The sequence below is a fragment of the Sebastes fasciatus genome, chromosome 23 (genome assembly GCF_043250625.1).
Source record: "Sebastes fasciatus isolate fSebFas1 chromosome 23, fSebFas1.pri, whole genome shotgun sequence".
Lineage (NCBI taxonomy): Eukaryota > Metazoa > Chordata > Actinopteri > Perciformes > Sebastidae > Sebastes > Sebastes fasciatus.
In genome coordinates this window covers 17057269-17081606 of record NC_133817.1, presented here as the reverse complement: position 1 = coordinate 17081606, position 24338 = coordinate 17057269, and the positions used below count along the sequence as shown (strand labels likewise).

At 40.0% G+C, this 24338-nt stretch overlaps 2 protein-coding genes across 9 annotated transcripts; one reads left to right on the top strand and one right to left on the bottom strand.

Moving 5' to 3' along the window:
• Positions 1–334: 334 nt before the first annotated feature.
• Positions 335–5391, bottom strand: LOC141761513 (uncharacterized). 5 transcript variants are annotated; one of them, XM_074624862.1, is made up of 8 exons: positions 5247–5391; positions 3896–4098; positions 3578–3682; positions 3213–3308; positions 3009–3119; positions 2625–2742; positions 1597–1950; positions 335–1451 (listed from the first exon to the last, which is right to left on the bottom strand). In XM_074624862.1, exons 1-8 carry the CDS (start codon positions 5254–5256, stop codon positions 583–585), a joined length of 1866 nt encoding a protein of 621 aa, XP_074480963.1. In that variant the 5' UTR covers positions 5257–5391; the 3' UTR covers positions 335–582. The 5 variants fall into 5 exon arrangements, with proteins under 5 accessions (XP_074480963.1, XP_074480964.1, XP_074480965.1 ...); XM_074624863.1 differs by having other exon boundaries at positions 1615–1950; XM_074624864.1 differs by having other exon boundaries at positions 335–1445; positions 1615–1950.
• Positions 5392–5399: 8 nt separating this feature from the next.
• Positions 5400–24101, top strand: LOC141761511 (uncharacterized). 4 transcript variants are annotated; one of them, XM_074624860.1, is made up of 24 exons: positions 6917–7237; positions 8907–9109; positions 9420–9524; positions 10051–10146; positions 10296–10406; positions 12294–12417; positions 13521–13980; positions 14209–14276; positions 14366–14612; positions 14774–14952; positions 16289–16511; positions 16610–16758; positions 17658–17749; positions 18168–18325; positions 18424–18569; positions 19421–19673; positions 19760–19875; positions 19952–20183; positions 20300–20436; positions 20556–20808; positions 21535–21653; positions 22096–22348; positions 22528–22628; positions 23196–24101. In XM_074624860.1, the coding sequence occupies exons 1-24, from the start codon at positions 7198–7200 to the stop codon at positions 23201–23203; spliced, it is 3873 nt and encodes a 1290-aa protein (XP_074480961.1). In that variant the 5' UTR covers positions 6917–7197; the 3' UTR covers positions 23204–24101. The 4 variants fall into 4 exon arrangements, with proteins under 4 accessions (XP_074480960.1, XP_074480961.1, XP_074480959.1 ...); XM_074624859.1 differs by lacking the exon at positions 6917–7237 and adding an exon at positions 5400–5541 and having other exon boundaries at positions 22528–24101; XM_074624858.1 differs by having other exon boundaries at positions 6918–7237; positions 22528–24101.
• The last annotated feature ends 237 nt before the right edge of the window (positions 24102–24338 follow it).

Below are 24338 nucleotides of genomic sequence, written 5' to 3'. Positions count from 1 at the left end.
ACATCTATCTTTACTGTCTTTGTAACTAGTGTAAAAAGCAGAATATTAATTCAAACTTACTCTCGTTGTATGTCTAATGTGTGGCGTGTGTTATGTAACAGGTTGCATATAACAGTGTGTTGTGCTCACAGTGGACATACTATAACATATTAGAAATGAAGAACTGGAATAATGGCCTACATGTATTAAAGCACAAGTAATTAATTTTCATGGGTTTAAAATGAAAACAAACGTGCAGTCATCTGATAATTATACATTTGAATCTGCTATTGATTATTTCTTGTTTCTCAGTCGCACACATCCACACAAGTGAGCACTCCTTGATGTCGGTATATCTTGTCAGCACATTTTATTGAGAAAATAAAACTAAAATCAAGTCTTTAACCTAAAACAATCCAAAACATTATGCTCTTTAATAATGGTCTCTTAAAACATGAGGCGCATTTAAGTACATCATTTCGTACATGTTACACACAATGTAATATTTGAGTGTCCCAAGTCCATATTTACATGACATAGAAATGAACCAGGTTTTCATCTATCACTAAAGACACATTCTCCAAAAGCTCCCACAACAGTATGCTAGATGTTCATGTGGACTTTGAGGTGTACTCTCATGTTGGATTTTTCAGAAAATGTCTTGTGACATGTTATACACTTGTAAGGTTTCTCTCCTGTGTGTGTCCTCATGTGTTTCTTCAGTCCTGAACTACAGTGGAACGATTTGTCACACCGTGAACAAGAATACGGCCTCTCTCCTGTGTGGAATCTCCGATGATCCGTCAGTCGTGTAGATGTGGCAAAACTTTTTTCACATAAGTCACATGGATGAGGCCGCTCCCCTGAGTGAGTGCGTGAATGCACCAGCAATCCCCCAGAGCTGCAAAAGGACATGCCGCATGTGCTGCACAGGTACGGCTTCTCTTTCTTATGTCTCCTGATGTGCTCCGTGAGCATATACGACTGTATGAATGTCTTGTCGCACAAAGTACAGGCGTACGGGCGCTCACCAGTGTGAGTGCGCACATGCTCCTTCAAGGTTGGTTTTCTGTGGAACCTCTTGTCGCAGTACGAGCAGGCAAACGGCCTCTCTCCGCTGTGACGACGCAGATGACCTCTAAGCGAATCCCGATTTCTAAATTTCTTCTCACAAAGGCTGCAAGCTAAGGACAGGCCGTTAGGGTTAGTGTGGATAAGGAGATGACGCTTCATGTCTTTTTTCATTTTAAATGCCTTGTCGCAATGAGGGCACTTGAATGCCCGTACCGAAGAGTGAACAGTGTGATGACATTTCAAGTAGAAACGAGATGAATAACTCTTGCCACACTCCAGGCAGATGTTTTCATTGGCTCTTATGGAGTCCTCACTCTTGTTTATCCTCAGATTCGGATGTTCCTTCACTCCTTCCACTGAGCATCTGGGTGGCTGGATGGCAGCTTCACCAGCTGTTTCTGCCAACAGGAAACAAGAGAATTAGTGATATATTCACTCATCAGAATCTACGTGCCAAGTGAAGATTTTGCCCCGATGTGACTTCACAACCAATCGATGCTAAACGTAAGAATACTTTTTCAGATTATCCAGAAAATAATTTACGATGCAAGAGATGCTCACCGCCGTCACCTCCCTCACCAGCTTCTTCAGAACATGGAGAGGAAGAGAGTGGTGAGAGCCCGTACTCATGCAGCTGAGGGTTTGGATCAGTTTCAATAGAACTGTCGTCAGTCTCTTCGTCATCCTCACAAATGTCTTCTGCGCTCCAGCTGTTTTCTTGCTTCAGTGTCTTCTGTTCTGCCATTTCTTGATTTCTTCCCCGTGATTTCACCGTGTCTTGTTTGCCATCTCCGCCTCCCCCATCCATTTTTGGATCAACATGATCTTCAGATGCCACTGAAGTCTGTTTAGATGCGAGCGTGGAGAGGATAGTGTCTGACGTGAAGGTGAATGCACCTGAGAAACAGATAACATTCATGTTAAGCTAAGTTCACACTACACGACTTTCAAACTCGTCAGATCGCAGTACTGTTCAGACTACACAACTTGAGGTCTTGTAATCGTAAGTCTTAAAGTCGTTGTGGTTTTCACACTACATGACTGATCGGAAACACGAGGTCACACACTACAAGATCCTTTACCAGAAGAAATCCCCGATGAGGTTCCCAAACTACGTTTTGTCACACGCAAGAAATACACGGTAAATGACGTGATACCATACGCGAGACACATTGCTGATGTTGTTGTTGGCACGTTCACAAAATAGCCTCCTTCCCCAGGTTTCCCCTCAACCCGTGTCTTGCGCTCTCATTGGCTGTAGCTCGTGGCCGTAGTCCCCGATAGGTCCAGATATTTAGCATGCTAGATATCTGGAATGTGTCTGTGAGGCATCAGCGAGCGTCGTTGAGCCTCTCGGCTCGGGGAGTGGAAATCAGAGCTAAAGTTGTGTAGTGTGAACTAGGCATTAGAGGCACTAGAGTGGTGCTGGTTGTCGGGCAGGAATGCAGCCCTATCAGTACCTGAATAAATTGAGATTACAGAATGGTAATTGTAGTAGATTAAAAGGTGGTTTCAGTGCACTTTGACTATAATTGGGAGAAATGAAATACCAAATGTTAACAGATTGTTACTTTTAGTCAACTTTTGCCGCTTCTGTTGGTGCTGCAAAATCCTCTTCAGGTCTTCAGGCTCAGAGACAAACTGCTCATACTGATAGTCAAGGGAAGAATCATCCACCATGAAGAATATCTGGAAAAGACGAATGGGCGGATTTTAAACACAAACTTCTGCTCATTCTTCCATTATTTGCTATGTGGATCTACATTTTTTACGTGTTGTATGTGGTTGTGTAAGAACTCGTAAAAGATGCTGAAGAAAAAGCCATTTTTAACATTTTTACTCTACTAGCCATTACTACACAATGGCTGATTACTTAGGCTACATAATTTGTCAGCCAGCATTTAGGGAACAAGTGGATGGATGGGTGGTCAGTTCATCATCACCCTGCTGCCTACCTCTGAAAAACTTGGTACTGGGAGAAACTCTTCCAGCCGGTAGCAGAACTCCCACACCAGGATCTGCAGCGTTGTATCAAAACAAGCTCCATACTGAACTGGGAATACCTCCTTTGACAGAAAAAAGGAGATGATATAAAGGAGATAAACTCATAAGGTAGATGCATATATAAACGGCTTTAAAATTGTTCGAGTAAAACTCACCTTGAAAAACTTCTCTTTTTCAGATTGGTCTCTGAGCAATGTTTGAACCAGCTCCACAAATGCTGACTTTGAAATCTCCACCTCTCCATCTTGGTCCTGTCATGAAGCCCAGGTGAAGTTTATTTACATACATTAATTATCAGTTTTACATTCAAATGTATCCTCTACTTACAATAAACAGCGTATGAATTTCTGCACCAACAGCTGATAGTAAAAATACATACAGTATTTCCGGGTAAGCAACACCTAAAGACTGTTATCTGTCTTTCTCTGACAGATAGCTCTGTTTGATATACTGTATAAAGCTACTTCAACATTTGACATTGTGTCCTCATATAAAACATCCTGCCATTGACATTGCTCACCTCTTCATGCATTTGGTTTGTTGTCCTCTCTTGGAAACTGTTGAGATGATCCTGGATAAATTTAAAGTCAACCTGATCCATCCTCTTTAAGAATTCAAGGATGAGCTGAAAAACACAAAGACAAACCGTTATGTTACCTTTTAACACAATACTCAAAATGTTGACAGACTAAACAATGGATGCATTATTCTTGTGTTAAAAAAGGAGCTTTACTTTGCACCTCTTTATTTCTTGACTCCACTTTGACTGCTTAATAATAAATGACAAAAGAACAGGAAAAGATGCCCATACATAATCTAAATACCCACATTCACTCACCCGAGCTCTCAGTCCCAGGATCAGCTGAGTCTTCTGTTTGTAGTTCAGAAGCTCTGGGACCATCTCTGTGACCAACATGATGAATTCGGCCACTTTGTCATACTGGTCTACATTTCGCTCCCGGGCCACCTGCCACATACAGGCTGACATCAGCCTTAGTGGAGGAACCAGGAGGTGCAGGGAGGACAGAGGACGACGAGGATCTAACGGTAGATACAAGCAGGGAAACTAATAAACACATTATTAACTTGTAAAGTCGCAAAATTCAAATTATAGCGATGCACAATAATATTATATTTAGCACTCAGTAGCATCTTCAGTTATATTACATCTTCTGACACATTCAACCACTGCTCTGGAATAAGGGACATCCATTACAATAACTACAGTAAATATAGGTTATAGGGATGCAATTAATCATTATTTCCATTGTTGATTAGTCTGATCATTATTTTCTCAATTATTTGATTACTCTTTAAGTCTATTAAGTGTCAGAAAATAGTGAAATATTGCAGTTGCCTGGAACCTTAATTGTTTGTTTTGTCCACCCAACAGTCCAAAAACCCAAAGATATTTAATTTAAAATGAGAGAAGCAGCAAATCCTCACATCTGAGGAGCTGGAGCCAGAAAATGTTTGGTGTTTTTACTCAATAAAGTCATTAAATTATTAAATGATAATCAAAACTTGCATATTCATTTTTGTTTGTCCAAATACAGATGAAGCTTTCTTTCAGGCTGTAATAATTCAAGTATGATGGACAAATAATAATAATACATTTATTTATATAGCACTTCTCAAAGTGCTTCACAACACAATAAAAGCAGATAAATAAAGTAAAAGATATGGTAACTGCTAAAACAGAACACAGAAAATATCAATAATAGAAGTGGTAAAATGGTAGGACAAGTTGATAAAACAAATATACAGTATATATGGACGTAGTATATTATTATGAAGATAATTAATATAATATAACGATGATTAACGTGTCAGGTAGTGCATGCAGTATAATTTTCTTTGATTTTATTAGACTTTATTATGATGAATTGGTAGTTTCACTCCGAAGCAGCAGGTGGCGCTAATGAGCCTAATGAACTGGTTGCCTGGTTACCAGCAGGGGTCGCTGTTTGTTGGAGTTGGCAGCTGTTAGCTCAACAACTCCTCTCCTGAGTTTACCTCTCAGTAACGTGACATTTAGACCAAACTGAGCTCTACCGCGGCCAGGCAGCACTAAGAACCGTGTAACGTGACTAAATGTGTCGCTAAAGTCTCTTAAAGAAGCAGAACAACGTTGTTTATCAGCATGTCGTTACTCGGTAGAGTTACATAGCTAGCAGCGACATACAGACCTGTTTCCATGTCCAGAGCGCGTTAGAGAGCTGAGCTCTGATAACAGCTGTACACAGTTATTCAGCTGGTAGCAGAGCTGAGAGCTTCTCACTCAACTTGTGCGTTTTATTTAATAAAACTTAATATACTACCCTCCCAAATGCTTCGAGGATGCTGCACCCGAGCTAACGTTTTAGGCAAGAAGAGCGTTTAGGTAGCACTTCCGGTTCGCTTTTTTTCAAAATAAGAGGTCAGAGCGCTCATCAACATCTCATCTTGTTGACTTGGAGAGAATGAAGAGCAAGGAAATGACTGGCAAGTAGTTAATAACATTGTGTTATATCTTTATATATGCACACATAACTTCATGTGTTTCTGTGTATTGAATGATCTAGAATCATTTATGTCTGATAAAAGTGATTATTTTATTTATTCATAGTATAACACTTTGAATAGGGCCATTCTGCATAACCAATACTTTTACTTGAGGTCCCATATTATATGTTTTTTTTATTATGAAGCAGGCTTAAGTCCTATATAAATACTGTGAAAGTATCGAAACGCTCAATCCACAGGGAAATACACACAGCCCGTATTCAGAAACTCTGCATTTAAAACAAGCTGTCAGGATTTTTGTCCATTAGTGATGTCACAAATATACAATATTTAGACCCTTTACACAGATTTAAACGTAAACATTCTAAATGTGTCCCGGTTTATTTCCTGTTGCAGTGTATGTGAATGTCATCAGCTGACAGGAAGTACACATGGACCCAAGCTGTTGCCTAGCAACGCAATTATGTTGCAATTCCGTAAAAAGGCGCTAAAACGGAGCGTTTCAGACAGAGGGTAAAAACAGGCGTATTCAGGCTGACAGTATGAGGAAAATAAAGTTTTTTTTTTAACATTACAGTATGTAAACATGTTCTAGTAGAAACACAAAATATAAGTATGAACCTGGAAATTAGCATAATATGGGACCTAAGTACTTGTACCGTACTGTACTTAGCAAAAGAACATTTGCAGATTAAGATTTCCCACATACACATATGATCAACCTATAAAGCATGGTGTATTATAAATTGGAGATACAACAATATAAAAATCAGTTATGATCATTTTTACTCCTGTAAAGTGTCTTTGGGTTTCATGAAAAGCGCTCTATAAATATGTTATTATTATTAATATTGTTAAAGGCTGAATAAATCAGTATTAATAATTGAATTATAGATATTTTTATTTATATATTTATTTATGTTTTTAAATATGTATATATTAATATTTATATATGTATATATTATATTTATGTATATTTATTTATGTTTTTATATATGTATATATATTAATACTTATATATGTAGATATTATATATATTTAGATATTTTTAATTTTTTTAAGTGGTCATTCTAGCGAGTACATTTACTTTAGATTATTTTGCAGTTTATTATATTATTTGCAGTAAATTCTATTGAAGTTTAATTTTTAATGCAGGACCTTTACATGTCATGTTTTAAATGTTGATATTGCTACTTTTCCTTCAGTAAAATCTGTGCATACTTCTCACCTATACAAACAAACATCCACCTCTCTTTAAACTGGTCAGAGACCTTTTGCTGGATGAAGGAGTCAATGGCGCCATCTAGTCTGAGAACCTGAACTGCCTGGTTGATCCGGTCTTCGTCAGCCAACCAGGAAAGAGGGCTTGCCGTGATCTGGACTGAGGCGGATGAGACCAGAAACCTTTGTTCTGTCTCTCCTCCCGAAACGAGATTTAAAAACAAGAGCCTGTCCATGCGTCCTGCAAAAAACTGCGCTTCTGTTTCTGTGGGTTGGCGATCGCTGATGGATGTTTTATTAATCCGAAATTAGCAGAATTTATTCATTAGGTTTTCTAATATTTTTTCTGATCGCTACAACCCTGAGGGGAGGGAGACGTCAGCTCGGTTTTTCTCTCTCTCTGTCAGCTGCTAAATGGAAATAAAACGTGGAACTGAAAGTGGAAACAGTCGAGGTGCGTGCAATGAAAAAATCAGGTTTTATAACAATCCCTGATCTCTGTTAGTTTACAGTGACCTTTAACGCACTGCTCATATCCTGTGTGTGATATCCCTGCAGGAACAACTTGATCCACAATGACTGTAGCATCTCAAGTGCTGACTCCATCATTGGTTGTTTGCGTTTACTATTGATCCTATAGCTTCCTATATCAGACATTCAATAGGCTGCTTTGCTTGTGCAGCATTCAACAAGATGTGACTTTGTTTTGAGTTTGATGGATGCTGTTGTCATTGCACCTGAGAGCAACACACTGTCATGTCTTTATTACAGCAGGCACTTTGCCACTATAAATCAAAGTCCATGTCTAAATAGTGTGCTCCTGGCCAGCATGGTTAAGTGTCAGTTGGATGTTGTTGACACTGATTGCTTGTTGAACTACATGTACTGTTAAGTAAGTAAACTGCCACTGCTGTTTGGCACTTTCTGCCTGAAGTGGATCATTTTTCCTTGTCTAAACAACAAAATTCAGCTTAGTGGATTGAGAAACTATACCAGGCAGACTGTGGTCCAGCAGGTCAATTTTGCAGATATTATTAATAGAGAATAATAATCATAGCAAAAATCTGAAAAATCCATTACTGCACGTAGGGTTGCACAATTTGGGGGGGGGAAATCAATTTATTCTGACTGATATAGCAATTGCGATATGATTTGTGATATAAGAGGGTATGATAATTTTTACGTCATTATTCTCATTTTCACTGAAAAACATTAAAATGATTATGGTGTGATTTTTGCAGGGATCTGTACCAAAACAAAGATGTTCTCTTGAGTCTGTAGAATATGATGTGTCGACCAGGACATCTAAATAGTCATCATAAAATAGTATTTTGACACACACTTTTCGATTTCCTGGCCATATTGCAATTTCGATAACATTTTGATTAATTGTACAATCTGCAATAGAAGCTACATCATGTAGCCATCCCCCTTTATGTGAGGACCATCAGAATTAATATTTTGTTTTATTTGTCACATTGAAATATTTCCCTTTCACAAGTAGGAGTGGACAGTCTAGATCAAATCCTGTTATAGTATATGTAATTTTATTTTGTGATATTATAATCAAATTTCTGCTCCATTAGTGGCTTTCGATCTTATCGCACAATTTTCCTCAGCAGATGGAGTTTGATGTATAACAGTTAGAGAAATTGTTAATACATAGAATAACCAGATAATCATGTTTAATTTTTGCCTTTTGCATGATAAAAACACTTTGTCACACTGATGCAAATGTTATATTAAAATCCAATGTTGCCAATTTTCTACAAATGGTGTGGCTAAATTATATTATATCATATCATCAATCATCATATTGCCCAACCTTATTGACATGATTCCTCAACTGATTGGGAAAAGACCTCTGATGAAGGAATATGAACCATAAAACTGTAATGCAACCAAGAGAGCTTGTGCAGGTGTTTCATGTTACCTGGTTATTGGGTTACCTGTCTTGGGTTGTTTACTTCTTCTCTTGTGGGTAATTTGAAACACTCACTGTTGCCCGTTGACGCACAGTTATCCTCTCTGGGTAATAACGGAGCTGGATTCAAATAGTTTCAAATTGTCAGTTACATGAAATGTTGACACATCTTTTCACTTTTCTCTTCCTTCCACTTCAGGTAATGGTCCTCCAGTCCACCATCTACGCCTCCTGGCCCCGCCCTTGCAGCTGTTATCAGCCGCAGTGTGGCAAGTAGTGCAGCAGGGACTTGTGGACCACTACGGGATGCTGGAGGAGTTTGTTACCATGGTGACGGAACTGGTCCCAGAGCTGATGAGCTACAGTCAGAGGGCTCAGCTCATCCTGGGACTCAGGGCCAGGGTCAGTAATATAATCACTGTTTAATCATACTGAGGTGACGCCTGTGCTTATTTTAGATATTCGTTAACAAAAACCCGAGTTAAAGAGGCTAATTTCATTGTAAACAATATTTCATAGCTAATGACTCGATGATAAGTGACGTGAGTATTCTCTCTCTCACTTTTATCTGTGTTTATTTCATTTCTTCTCCTATAAATCAAGTGGGCAAAGTTCTTCAGTAGCTGTAGTGTCTAAGTGTCCAGTGTTACTCCAGGAGGTTTATAAACCAGGACTACTGTTTGTTTGTGTGTGTGTGTGTGTGTACATTCAGCTGGCTCTGGAGATGTGTCGAGGCGAGCACCCGGTGGACGTGCAGACCATTCAGCCACATCTGGACAGAATTAAAGCTCCCGTCAGCACTGCCAAGGATCACCATGTAAGTAAACTGTCGCTGGCAAACACACACAGCTGTTTTTCTTTCTGGTGTGGAAGGTTACTGGCCCAGTTGTGACTGATTTAGTCTCAGGACTGTTGAGACATTCATGAGACATTAAAAAACCTGCATTTAATGTCAAGAGTAGACAGTTGCTTTCTTGAATTTGTATTCAGCTAAAAATGTGGAGTACAACATAGTTGCAGGGTGGATTGGTTCAAACAAAGTGGATCTGGGGAATTAAGTGTAAGATAATCAAATGCAAGTCCTAATAATATTCATACAAAAAGAAAGTCAACAAAAAACACCACTTTTCAGGGATTCAGCTAAGGATCCACCAAACAAATCAACAAATGATCTTCATTTTGTCAGGTCGAGTCTAAAGTCATCATATTTGTGACTCGAATGTGACCCGAGTCCAAGTGATCTGACTCGAGTCCACACCCCTGGTGATCATCAAGTGTTGTTTGTTTTCCGTTCGCTTGATTTGAGTGTTTCTGTGTTCATATTGTGTGTGTTTGTATAACAGGTAACCATAAACCAGGTGGAGGAATCGGAGGTGAACTTTGTGGAGTTGGTGCATTCCTTACTAGAGGATCCCTTGGAAAGAAAATATTTTTTCCAAGTGAGACAATATGCATTCCTTATTGTGGTGTTTTGCTGTTACTCTACCGGATCTGTCTGATCCTAATTCAAAATTGTCCTGTATACATTACACATACTAAACGTATCTATCTCTCTCTTAATCTGTCTGTCTGTCTTTCTCATTTGAAGGAAATCTTCCCTGTATATTTTGGGCCAAAGTACGATGCTGCACTTGAGATGCTGGTGTGGGAGTTCATATCAAGACTGGAGGAGCTGCTGCCAGCTCCAGACTTCACACAGGTGCCATGTTTCTTTTGAGCTCTAGCTTTGCATGCGTTATCAGCCAATTATCTAATAATAAGGGGGGGATTGCAGGTCAACAGTAGATGTCACATAGAAGTGGTGTACATCATCTGGAAGCTGGGAACCTGAAGATTAATTTGAGATGCAGCTCAGCACTGTGTGTCAAGTTGTTCTAGTCATAAATCCAAAATAACAATGAATGAAGAATTAGGATAAATTGTCAAAATGTATAAGGGCTAAGAACATTATCATGGAAGTATATGACGGCCATCCCCATGCTCTAGTATGTCTCATAAGTTGTTGCCGCAATTTCTGGGTTGATAACATTTGTAACACAGATTTGGTGCTAAATTTAACCATTTTTTACCACTCGAGAATTGATAAAAATGATCGATAATCCCTCCAAAATACAACATTAAGACCCAAAGACCTTGAGGAACACCATAGAAAAAGCCATGCTGTGATTTGAAATCAAAAACTTTTGACATTTTGAGATTTCTGCAGGAACTGCATTTTTCGTTGATTGGATGGCGAGCACTTCTGTTCTGGAAACTGCTCAGAAACCCCCTTAGTGTCAATCTAGCTAGGAAAGCCATCCATCCTCTGAATGCCCTAGATCTCTAGTTTGTGGCTGTAAAGTTTCACGAGGCTGTGATTATCCTAGAGGTCACCACAGGTCATTTTATACAGTGAGGTCAAGTTTGAAAAAATGGTCTCACTACAATGAATTGGCTACTATGGGGACTAACATCATCACACAAGAATACAACTGGGCTCATTTGATCCACAAGAGCCTCAGCTTTCCAGTCATACCCAATTTATGCAATTCCTAGTGGTACCAATAAATTCCTAAGTTTTCTAGTTTCATATGATACCAGTATTTTTAATCTTCAGCCCACTACAGCTTCTTAAAGACAGTAATGTCGGTCAGGATCACCGGCGATCTCGCGGGTCTCACTGGAAGCAACTTGTGATAATTCAAATGTCTTAATTGGTCTTAGTTATCCCCACTATTTATTTGTTTGATTGTCACCAACATATGTGATAAACTAACGGCTGAACGGCATGAAATATGCCGTGTACATTAAACACTCACAGATTTTAGTGACCCTACAACCTTTTCTCCAGTGCTACTATCAAGTCCTTTATTTAGCCACACTCCTGCTGACGATCTCGCTTCTGTATCAGGTCATATTTTGGCTACGGTTACCTCCCTACTGTGTTACCTGCCCCCTCCTGTGTTGATGTGAAGCTACCTGGGGGAGGTTATCAGGCCCAGTGGGAGGTCTGCACTGCTTATTTTGCCTCAGCGTTTTATTCCCCCATCGGAATAAAATAAATGCAACACACAGAAGTGTATCTCCAGGAAAGAGCTCTGGCATTATTCCAAAATGAATCGCTGTTTTTTCAAGGCTGACTGAAGCACACAGTCTCAGTGCAGGGGCTTGCTCATCTGTCTGCACCACTGACCCAGAGACAGCTATAGAGGAGGGTTAACTGGATACAGGTGCAACACCGTGTCCCAGTGGACTGCTTCCTCCTCTCCCTTTTCTGTACCCAGCAGAGCAGCAATATAATATGTATATGCTACAATATATGGCATATCACATGCTACAATAGTCAGATTAGTAGCAGTTACATACTAGAAAACAAAAAAATGCTCATTAGTCAGTCATGCTAATTATCTCTTATGTGGGTCAGCAAGGCTGCATGAGGTTCAAATACAACGCTCCTCGTATTCCTGGCAGTAACACAAGATTATAGGAACATAAAGGGATGTATGCATGTCAGGAAAATCTGAATTAATGTGTTTTTCATTTGAGTCATTTGGCAGTATAAAAATGAATGAATGCAGGCTTACTAAAGCTAGTAACTTGTGCTCAGTTGGCAGCTTTGCTTGGAGACACTCCGTCAGTCCTGGGCGAATGTTTACAATCCTTTTTCCCGCCAGAGGACATGAAGGCTGTACTCGAGCACCACAGAAACCTCGGCCATTTTGAAGAGAAAGGTACTGTAGTCCCCACGGTTGTGTACTGTAATTGCGCAGTCGATACTGAAACAGAAAGAGATGTAATAGCAGTTTAGAAGATCAATCTGGAACAAGTCTGTTTGTCGTCTTGTCAAATCTTCCACCCAGTCCTCGTTGGACAAATGCTTAGGATTGTTTTTATACTTAAAGGAGTAGTGCTGTTTTTTTTTTGAGGTGGGGTTGTATGAGGTACTTATCCATAGTCAGTGTATTACCTACAGTAGATGACGGTCGGCACGCCCCCAGTTTGGAGAAATAGACAGGAGTTACCACACTGAATTAAAGCAATGTACTGCTGTGGACGAGGCTGGCAGCAAAACGTATGTACGCTATATTTAGAATATTTTCAACGCTTTACCTTGCCGTCAGACAGCCTTTTTGTGACTTTTGGTCACACAATAACACCAACAAACCGATCGAGGCATTGGTAAACCGATCGAGGCATTGGTAGACCAGCAACATCCGTGTTCTGCGAGGTTAAATTACTGTTTTTTTCAATGGAGTCTGGTGGCTTTGGTGAGAGCATTGATAACGGCTTCAGTTCCCCATCAGAAACATAGACTATAGCTGTGTCACGGCAAGATAAACCGGCGAAAACATTCAAAATATAGCGTACACTTAAACTGATATTGATTTATTTTAGGTGAGCCTTTCTTTTAGGTGGCTAAAATACATTTTACTGCTGCCTCCGTCCACAGCAGTACATTGCTTTGCTCCTGTGCAGTAACTCCTGTCTGCTTCTCCAAACTGGTGGCGTGCCGACTGTCATCTACTGTAGGTAATACACTGACTATGGATAAGTACCTCATACAACCTCACTTCAAAACACCAAAACTATCCCTTTAATTTCCTAAATAATGAGTCCCTAAGCAAATATTTTTTACTGTAGGTTGTTTGATCAGACAACAGAGAAAACTCAGAAGTAATTGCTTTTAAAAGGTTTTGACAGAGAGACTGAAGATGCACTGAAAACAACCATTTTTGTTTTTGCATCTTGCTAAATTTGACAGTTTTTCTTGTCAGTTGATAAATGTTTGAACCAAGCTGGGGTCTAATTAACCATATTTTTTCCCCAATTGTAGATCCTAGATTATTACCGATGGATGACTGCATCCTCTCCTCCCTGTCTCTGCCTCCTGGGACCAAACCTGTCACGAACACCACCTCACCTGCTCACAAAGATTCAGACCCTCCCGAGCACAAAGAACTCCTCGACCCTCTCTTCGACACAAGCAGCCTGGAGAGGGCGATCAGGAGGAGCTCTGAGACAGCGAGACAAAGCCTGAAGGAGATGAGAGACTCGGGCAGTCGGCAGCTGCGGGTTAGAGGCGGGAACATTTCTCAGGAGGGGAAAGTGCAAAACTCAGTTAGTGCACGGCCACGTGATGGAACCATAGACCTCACTGCGTCTAATGAGACCGCGGGTTCAGCAGCCAATGACAACAGCCAAAGCTTGATAGGAGGGCGGGTTCTCAGGAAGAGGAAGCTGAGCGGAGGCGTGGACATTCCCTCAAAACAGCCGGCGGAGGCGAAAGCTTCCTTGTAAGATTACCAGAAATGTTTTGTTCATTTGTTAAACACAAAGACATGACGCTGGGGTTTCCTATCGGTTCAGTGGGCAAGCATCCCTTTTGTTTCATATTCATCATTCGTGGTTCCATTCGCTTTTTAATCCACATTACCGATGGCACTGTCAGAAAGCACTTTGATTGGATTAGGAAAAAAAAGTGTGTGTCGATTTTAACCTTTTGTGTTTTTCCACCTTTACAGGGATTCGCCAGTGGATGATGAGAATTCAGGTGAATCTCCTCTAATCTCGATATGGGGAGATTATACAGGTTTGTACAGTTTCTGTATTGATCAGTGGATGCTACGGTGGATCAGTCTAAGCTTTGGCCTTTGACTAACTCTCCTTGTTTCATTTTAGACTCTCAGGAAGGTTCTCTCCCAGTTGTGACGGACACAAAGGTTCCCTGGTCGGACGAGGAGACTCTCAATCTGCTCGACATCTGGGGGAAGGACTCGGTGCAGCGGGCTTTAAAGGGCTGCTTGAAAAACCGTCACATATTCACGCAGATCGCTCAGAAGATGGCAGAGAGAGGCTACATGAGAACGGTGGAACAGTGCCAGACCAGGATCAAACGACTGAAGAAATGCTTCCGCAAGAAAAACAGGTGGGGTGTTAAATAAACTGTCGTCCTTCCTCTCTGCTTGTCTTTCTGTCCACTCATTTGAATTTGTCTGGGAACTGTATTTCCCTCCTTAGATGTCATAGCTGTAACTTGTGAAACAATAGAGAAAAAAGTAATTGCCTTTCTCCCTTTTCTACCACCAGAGCGAAATCCAAGCTGGAGTACAAATTTTACGAGCAGCTGAAGCGGGTACTCGGCTCCTCGGCTTCCTCGGCTGTTCCCGAGGTCACCTATGACGTCGAAGAGGCCGTCGATGAAGACAAGTCCCAAGACGGCGATGAGGACTTGCAGTTTCTTGGCCAAACAAGCCAACCAGAAATAGGTACAATCTCAGGTTCAGTTTAGGGCTGCAAAAGAAAATAGTGAAAAACACCTGTTATAATTTCCCACAGCTCAAGGTCATGTATTCATGATTGCTTGTTTTTATTCGACCAACAGTCCAAACCTTAAATATCATCAGTTTACTATCATATATGACAAAGAAAAGCATCAAATCCTCACATTGAAGAAGCTGCAACCAACGACTAATCAGTTATTGAATTGATTGATTAATTGAATAATTGTTGCAGCTCTAGTTTAGTTTATTTAATTTCAAATTTCAAATCAAAGCAGGTATTTTAGATTTTTCTGTTATTTTGTCTATACAACAGCATATTGTAGGTAAAAAAATAAAAATAAAGCCGGAGGAGGGGGGTAATATTCCAAGATAAAACTCAGAATTTCAGAGACAAAAGTAAATTTTCTAAAAACAAAAACCTGATATTCTCTGAGATTAAAGTCGAAAATTTACGAGAGAAAAAATTACAAATTTACGTGAAAAAAAACTTGAATATTCTCTGAGATTATAAAGTAAAAAATTCAGAAATTATGTAATACTGTGGGAATGCCAGCTACCGACTGAATTTTGTTCATTTAAAGTAGTTTTGTTATGGTAAGGATGGCTGAGGCGAAAGGGCCTGAAAGATAGACGCTTTCTTTCATCTGTGTTATTTTATGAACATAATGCTGACATTGGTATGCATTGTACTTTTTCCACATGTTAGATCCGTTGTGCGTTTTATTTTGCCAATGGGTTTAGATCCTAAAGATTGCTGTTCCCTCTCTGACGGACCGCCTCTGAGCGAGGCGACGGTCCTGAAACACGTTTTCTTTCATGTTCTTACTAATGATCTTTTATGAACATAAATGAATACTAATATAATTCATATATTTGCTCTCAGCAGATCACATTTCCGCAGTGTTTAACAGTGGTGTGATGAACATTACACAATTTTTCCGACTTTTTTTCTCGTAACTTTGTGACTTTAATCTCAGAGAATTTGTGTGTCTTTTTTCGCAAATTTATAGCGTTATAATATCAGAGATTATTCAAGTTTTTTCTTGCAAATGTATGACTTTATAATCTCAGAGAATATTCAAGTTTTTTTCTCATAAATTCTTAGTTATTTGTAGAGTTTTTTTCTTGGAATATTATCCTCCTACCCAGGCACTGTAATTTATTTATTTTTTTACCTACAATGGCCCTAATACCACATTGTACATATATGCTTCCCAAAGCACAAAATAAACATTAACCGTAGTATATTGTTTTATTAAAATGACAAATTCCAGTAAAATGATTATACTTGACAAACGATGTGGTTCATATTTTATTGAAGGAACTAGAAGCGTGCCGTGGACAGACTTCGAGTCGTTGGCTCTCATCAACACGTGGGGAGAAGACCAGATGCAGCAGGAGCTGAGAGGAATGCACAGAAACGGACACATTTTCTCCATCATATCCAACAAGATGGCCGCGCAGGGCTTCTCCCGAACACCAGAGCAGTGCCAAACGAGGCTGAAAAGACTGAAATCAAACTTCAGGCAGTGCTACCAAAACATGTATGCATACTCACAGCAAGAAAGAGTGAAAGGAAAAGTCTGTGATATTTGTTGATTTACAGTATATATATCTGCTCTCTTCTTATCCCTCCATGTAGCCTGAAGGGACAGGAGCAAGTCGAGTGCAAGTTCTACAACGAACTGGGATGCATACTAGTGAAGGACTTCCCTTCGGTGCCGCAGCTGGAGGAAATGCCAGAAGAACCTGAAGAGAACGACTTGCCGTCCTTCTCCCATCAGGATATCGGTAAACTCTAATGTTCTCTACTGACAGCGGGAGGGGAAGGGAGCTCAGATAACAAGCTGAGGTGCTTTTAATCACCTAATAATTATATACTGAGTGATCCCTATGAGCAATTCATTCAGCAATATTCTGTAAAAACAAAAATATATGGAAATATAAAAGCTTTCTGACGCCCTAGATGCAGCTAAGTTAGAAATCTGAATTGAATACAAAGTACAAAGCTTCCGATTATACAGTATGCAATCCTGTGTACCCGTACTTTGTGCTTTTACCCTGTGTACAACTCGTTCTTCCTGTCAAATGCAGTTAAAATACTCAATGCATAGTCTCCTAATGCCTTTTTTCTCTCGTTCTCTCTCTTTAAATTTTACACCCAGTCCATATTTTATAATTTTTATGCTTAACTGCATCGATATTTTTTCAAATCAGTTCTGTTCTTGATGTCTTTTTTAACAGTAGCAGTCTTAAACAAGTATAGTTCTGTCAAACTTCACAGAAACATTAAAAAATAATATATTTTAGATGATGAATGCTACTTTGTCAGGTCATCAGACCACAAAACCAAATGAATTGTCATTATTATTATAACTTTTAATGATTCAATAGGACTTTAATCGCATGTACAGTATATTTGAATTGATCTTTATTGTTCAAAAACTTCATCAAACAACATCATGGCATATGGAGAACAGAAATACAACCAGTAGAGAGAGCAGTGTGGCTAATAAAATAAAAATACTAGAGCTGCAACGATTAATTTGTTTAGTTTTCAACTATTGAGTTAATCGCCAACTATAATATTTTAATATATATGTTTGAGTAATTATGAAGTTATTAAATTAAGTGTTTCATTTCTAATTAAATTTAATTAATTCATTATTTTTTTGTGTGTTTCTCTTCAGAGGCTGCTGTGGGCGTTCAGGAGGACAGGAGGAAAGTCCCTTGGTCGGACAAAGAGACCGTCATCCTTCTGGAGATCTGGGGCGACAGCCAGGTAGCGGACAATATCATAATGAACATAGTTACGCCTTTTAACTTTCCTAGTAATCAGGCTGAACTGCCATCTCACTTCACTTCATCAATTCCTTCATTAGAATTGCTGGGGAAAAATCATAAATATGAGCAGCAATATAAAAGTCTAACCTTAATCTTAAGCTTTGATCATGTAGGGTGCTTTTTTCTTCCTGTTCAAAATCTCTTGAGTGTCTCTAGCAGCGGAGAGCTCCAGGAGCACAAGTACCTACATAGTTATAGCTCTCTAGTCTGAGACGACAAAGGGAATAACATGTTTTTAAAGAATGAAAGAGAAATGTCTCCAATCCCCAAATGGAGGCTGCGTGTGCATGATGTCCTCATCAGTGTTATTCTTTTTGAATATTGCCACCTTTACTAAGAATGTCCCCTACATTTAGGTCCAGCGGAGCATGAAACGCTACCCACATAACGGCCACATTTTCACCGAGATATCAGAGAGACTCGGCGTCAACGGCTTCTCCCGCAGCGCAGGGCAGTGCCACACCAGGATCAAACGGCTGAAAGCCAACTATCGTCAGTGTCAGGAAACCATGAGGTAAATGCTGCACATGAATACTCATTTTGTTTACTTCACTGTTGGCAGGACATGTGTGTGTGTGTGTGTGTTAACACGGCTGCCTTTACTGTCTGTAGCTCATCTGGGACCGACAGAGTCGACTTTAAATTCTATGATCTGCTGGAACAAATCCTGGACAAGCAGCCGTCCACATCCTCCACCGTGGTAACGGACTCCATCGAAATATCTGAAGACTCCAACGGTGAATCAGTGACTGAAACAGGTAAGAAAAAATCCCCTCATTGACTCTGTGCTGTGGATAGTAGGGCAGCATTACTCAAGATAACACTCTCTGATTGTGGGTCTACTCATACAGTTTTACACCAGTGTTATGGACATCCGTATGTAGTGTTTCAAATGTTGCGTAAATACAAAAGTACAACTAAAAACAAGCATTTCCTGCAGAAAATGTGTGTGATTACTATATGATAACATGCTGATTAGCCTTATTTTAGTGGTGCAATATTGCTCTTGAGGTTATTCTAGTGTCTCAGAACTGGTGGTGCTCGTTGGCAGGGCTCAACAATAAGGATTGCCCGCTTGCCTGAAGCAAGTAAAATGTCACGTTTGGCTAGTAAATCTAGTAACTCACTCCCCTGATCTAAAAAGAATTGTATACATCATTTTATCCGGAGCTGATGATGGAAGTAGGTAAGGAGTGAGCCGTCTCTCTTCCTTCTTATCTCTGTTGAGAGTTGCACATGCACAGTACCGAAAAAGAGTATAGAAGCAAAGAGAAGAAACGCCGGTGTTTTTTTGACAACAGCCACTGCCGCCATTTTGGACTGAAAACGCTTATTATTGTTCATCACATGCCATTTCAGTAGAATATGAATATAGAATAGAAATCATTTTGTTTTACTTTTGTATGGCACTTTTTAGGCGGACTGAGGATTTTAGAAGAAACGAGAGTCATCATAGCAACCACTTATACAGTATATTTTTATGCTTTTTATTGAAAAAATTATGGGAAAAAAACACTTCTTGGCTGAAACAAGAACAGTAACTTGTGAAATTGTGCATTCGTGCCAAAACCGGCACAGACATTGACACATGCTGTGTTTCTACTATAAGATGGAGACGTCAGCATGTCAACAGAAAAAACGGCACCTGGCTCGTGGTCCGACGAGGAGACCGTGGCGCTTATGGAGATCTGGGGCGACGAAGACGTTCAGAGTGCGATGAAGGGTTTCGTCCACAATGGACACGTTTACGCCGACATTTCGGGGAGACTGCACGAGCTCGGCTACTCGAAGACCTCGGAGCAATGCCGCTGGAAGGTCAAGTCACTGAGGAACAACTTTCGACAGAGCTACGACAAAAAGAAGTGAGACCAATCTTTCTATCAGTTCATCTGTTTCTACATATAATCTAGCATGACTCTAACGATTCACGTCTTTTCACGCCTTCTAGATGTGGAAAAAAAGTAGATTATAGATTCTACTACCAGCTGGAAGAAATTCTCGGACAGGAGGCAGCTTCTATCGATGAGTATGATGAAAAAGACGACCAAGCGGACCAGGATCCAGGTACAGCCCTCTGCATTCATTCACAAAGCAGCAACACCCGATCAGTCTATGTAACCGCTGCATCCACATGAAACAGGTGCAGATGGCGCGAACACGGCGTGGACGGAGCACGAGACAGTCGCCCTCGTTGAGGTGTGGGCCGCAGACGACGTGCAGCACAGCCTGAAAACCTGCGTCCGCAACGGGCACATATTCGCCGACATAGCGGAGAAAATGACCACCATCGGATACCAGAGGACGGCGGAGCAGTGCCACTCCCGGATCAAAAGGTTGAAGAAGAGTTACAGACGTTACTGCAACAGCTGGAGGTAAATAAAATGGCTTTGTAAGACATTGTTTCAAATAATAGTAAAAAAAAAATGAAGACCACAATTTCCACCCCAGCAGACTTTTTCACAGCTTGCATTTGATTTACGTTTTCCAGAAGTGGACGGACCACTGTGTTTCGATACTTCCACCTCCTGGCTCCGGTGCTCGGTGACAACTCTGTGTATGCTGATGTGGACAGTACTGCTGCTGAGGCCGCCGTGCAGCCCCTCATGGACAACGATCCTGACATGTGTAGGTTCAAATCAATTTGTGTCATCACACCCTTTGGACAATTCAGTGTTATTGTGCAGATTCTATGTACATTTCAAAAGATTAAAGCCCAATAATACATACGTTGTCCCTCCCCTTAGACGACGAGCAGCCGTCATCCAGCCACCTGCTGGCCGACCAGAGCAGGAAGATGCCGTGGTCGGACCTGGAGACTCGCACCCTGCTGGAGGTCTGGGGCGAAGACGACGTGCAGCTCACCCTGAGGGGCTGCCTGAAGAACCGCCACGTGTTCGAGTACATCTCTGAGAAGATGAGTGACGGAGGATTCATAAGGACGTCAGAGCAGTGCTACACACGCATTAAGCGCCTTAAACACGGCTTCCTCCATGAAAAGTCAGTGATGATATGAATCTTTTTTTCTTCTAAATACATTCAAAATTGATATTATTGTTATTGTTGTTAACAACCAGCAAGAGGCGGTTGGTTAAATGTCAAACAAACTCCAGACAATATTCTACAAATCCTGTTTTTTCTTTATCGGGCAGTATTCAATGAATATGACACAGTTAACCTTTCTATTACTGTGAAAATTGATGTCAAGATTTTAGGATTTAGGGCCTGGTATCTGAAAGGCCTTCAATGTAATTTACACGTTTTAGTTAAATGATAACAATTTACCAATCTCCCAGCTTTTCCTTTGTAAAATCAGTAGGTTATGTCAATTTATTACACAGCTTTGTTGAATACTCGATTCTGATTGGTCAACGGCGTTCTACAGTCTGTTATTTCTTTATAGCAGACCGTTGCTATGTATAACAGACTGTTGCTATGGGCACAGTTCTGATGTCGGACTCTGGCGGACCATTTTTGTGTAAATTATTGATTTCTTAAGTAAGTATCCGTGTAATAAGCAGGATAATGCACAGCTAGCGGGTCATTGTTGTGAAATAAACCCCGACAGGGCGATGCAGCACCCCGACGCAGAGCCCACGTGATGTCTGACCAATTTCTGTTGTTAAAATTTGCTCTCTGTGTTGTTTGTCGTGGAAAAAGTTTGGGATTTGGATAGGATTAGCATTGCCGGCTAAATCACAGACTGTTTTTCCCCTTTAAATTCAGGGAGGAACATAAATTCTTCAGTGAGATGAATGAAATCTTCAGCAGGGAGCTGAAAGTGGACGGCTCCGTCGCAGACACGCCAGTCACAGAGGAGCCGGATGACAGCCCACCAAAAAAAGGTGAAGCTCTACAAAAAAACAATTACATCTTTCAAAATGTGAAGTGACACCGTTTGATGCCAAGAATACTGGATCAAACTAACTATCATGCATTTATGACAGCAGTTGTGACAGCAGTAACATCAAGTGACAAAAGAGGCAGGCTTCGCTTCATTCATTTAGATTTTATTGTGAAAAGTTGAATCAAAACAGATTATAAGACAAAATAAATTAGGGTTCAGACCAAAATCAAAACACATGACAGATACAGTTTGATATACATATTGCAGAGGAAGTTAACAAATGTACCCTATATTAAAACAAACTACAACATAAGAGCTCCTACTCCAGAAACAAATCCTTTTGATAGTAGAAGCCATCCCCTTTTCTCATTATTTATAATTATGCTTTAATCTGTACAGATTATTTTTTTTTAATTATCATGAGACGTCCACTCTGTTAGCTGCCTCAGGTACTCAGTGGGCGGCCGACAGCTCGAAGCTGGCCTGGAGCGACGGGGAGACCGAGGCCCTCCTGGACATATGGGGGAGCGAGGAGATCCAGGAGACCTTGAGGAGCTGCACCAAGAACAAACACATCTTCATCCAGATCTCTGAGGTCATGATCAGCCAGGGCTACCAGCGCACTCCTGAACAGTGTCAGACCAGAATAAAGAGGCTCAGGGCCAATTTCAGACACTTCCTAGAAGGCAGAAAGTAAGTACTGTTGTTCATTGCTGGGGGTATGTGGTTGCAGAGTTAAAACTCTACATTCTTCATACATTTGTATCCTCTAAGCATGAACCTCATAACATTTGATCCACTAGTGTTGTACACATTCATTTGTGGCAAAACTTTCTGTCTCCTTATAACAAGCTCTGAAATTCTGTTTCCAGAGGAGAGAAACAGGAATGCAAGTTCTTTGAGCAGTTGGTGCAGATATTTGGCAGCAAGTACGTAACGAACTCCGACCCCCTGGCCGACGATGCAGCCGAAGGTAAGAAGTCACATTTAGGTGGGCTAGCTGTTTCCCCTCTGTTTTTATGCTAAGCTAAGCTAACTGGCTCCTGGCTCTATAGCTACCTGGTTAGCACACCACCTTGAGAGATTGATCTTCTCATTTAATTCTAGGCGAGAAAGCAAATAAGTGTATTTCTCAAAATGTCAAACTGTTCGTTTTAACAGTGTGTAGCTTTTAGAAGGGATCTACTGCCAGGAATGGAATATAATATTAATAACTATGTTTTCAGAAGTGTATAATCACCTGAAAATAAGAGTTGTTGTGTTTTCATTACCTTAGAATGAGCCGTTTATAACGCCACCGTAGTTCTCCTACACGCTTGGCACATCTGCAACCTCACCACTAGATGGCGCCAAATCCTACACACTGCACCTTTAAAAATGTCTTTACTATAAAGAATCCAAAGATCACTAACTCAATTGCCAAACCAACCTCATTTGAATTGCTCATTTTGAAAGCGCTGTACAAACAGTTAACCTTATACTAATAGCTTGTAAGTCATATTCACAATTTGATATCTAAAATTTACTTTGTCTGATCCAGAGACCTGAAAACTGTCCGTCATCGTAGAGTCAAAATCACGAGGACGCAGCAGCTGCAGATCGACTGAGGGGCATCCAGAAGGGAAAAAAAGTCATGGACACTCCAGCAGAAACTGACATTAACAGCTGTGATGTACAGTTGTGTACAGATGGCGTTTGCCTCTGTACATACTTCAAATACTTTTACATTCTTCATACACACAGGCTGTAGTGGCGTGTGTATGCGTATGTGTGTTTGTGTGTGTGTTTGCGTCCGTCCACCAGAGTGTCTTTGTGTTATTTACAATAGAGCCATGACAGAACCGTTCAGCTCAGGGCTCGAGGGACAAACATGAATCTCTGACCTGGTGTTTTTGCTAGTATTTCGTTATTTTGTACTTGAACTAAAAGTGAGCGAATCAAAGCACACGCAAAAAAGAAATACACGCAAGGCCTCTTTTAATGTAACCACAGCCTACATTTTGCTTTTTGGTCTTAATTCAGGTCTCACTTGTTAAATCTCCTGTTTTTTTGCACAGTTGAATTCATGAAACTAAATCTTATTTTTTACAGAGTATGAGTTGATGTTGTCCAGAGTTTAATTTATTTAAATTATTGTTTTACATATGTTTTCCAAAGTTTTACAATTTACTTTAAATATGTTTCACTTCAAACTTTATCAAAGCACATTTTTTTCCACAAACGTGTCGAGGTTTTGTCAAACCCATTAAAAAGAAACTTGAAATGTTTGATTGAGGATTTATTTCTGTGATTTGTTGTGTGTTTTGTTTTTTTATTATTTTATTTTATTTTATTTTTGCGTGAAAAGTTCATCCACAAGTGTTAAAGATTGTTACTGCACTAAAACCATAATGGAAACAAAATAATAATAATAAAAGTAAAATAAAAATGCAATCAGAAGGTGAAATTAAAGCGTAACAACCATAAGATTCAATACAAAGTACAGTATATTCATATCTAAAAAATATATTGAATCTACTGTATAGACATTTATTTCTACTACTAATATACTTTTTACACCACAACATTTATCAGCTGTAATTACTAGGTATATTACAGTTTAAGCTTTAACATTCAATACATATGATCATCTAAAAACAAAAACAGTGATACATTATCATACATTAAAGGACCAAAATGTGCA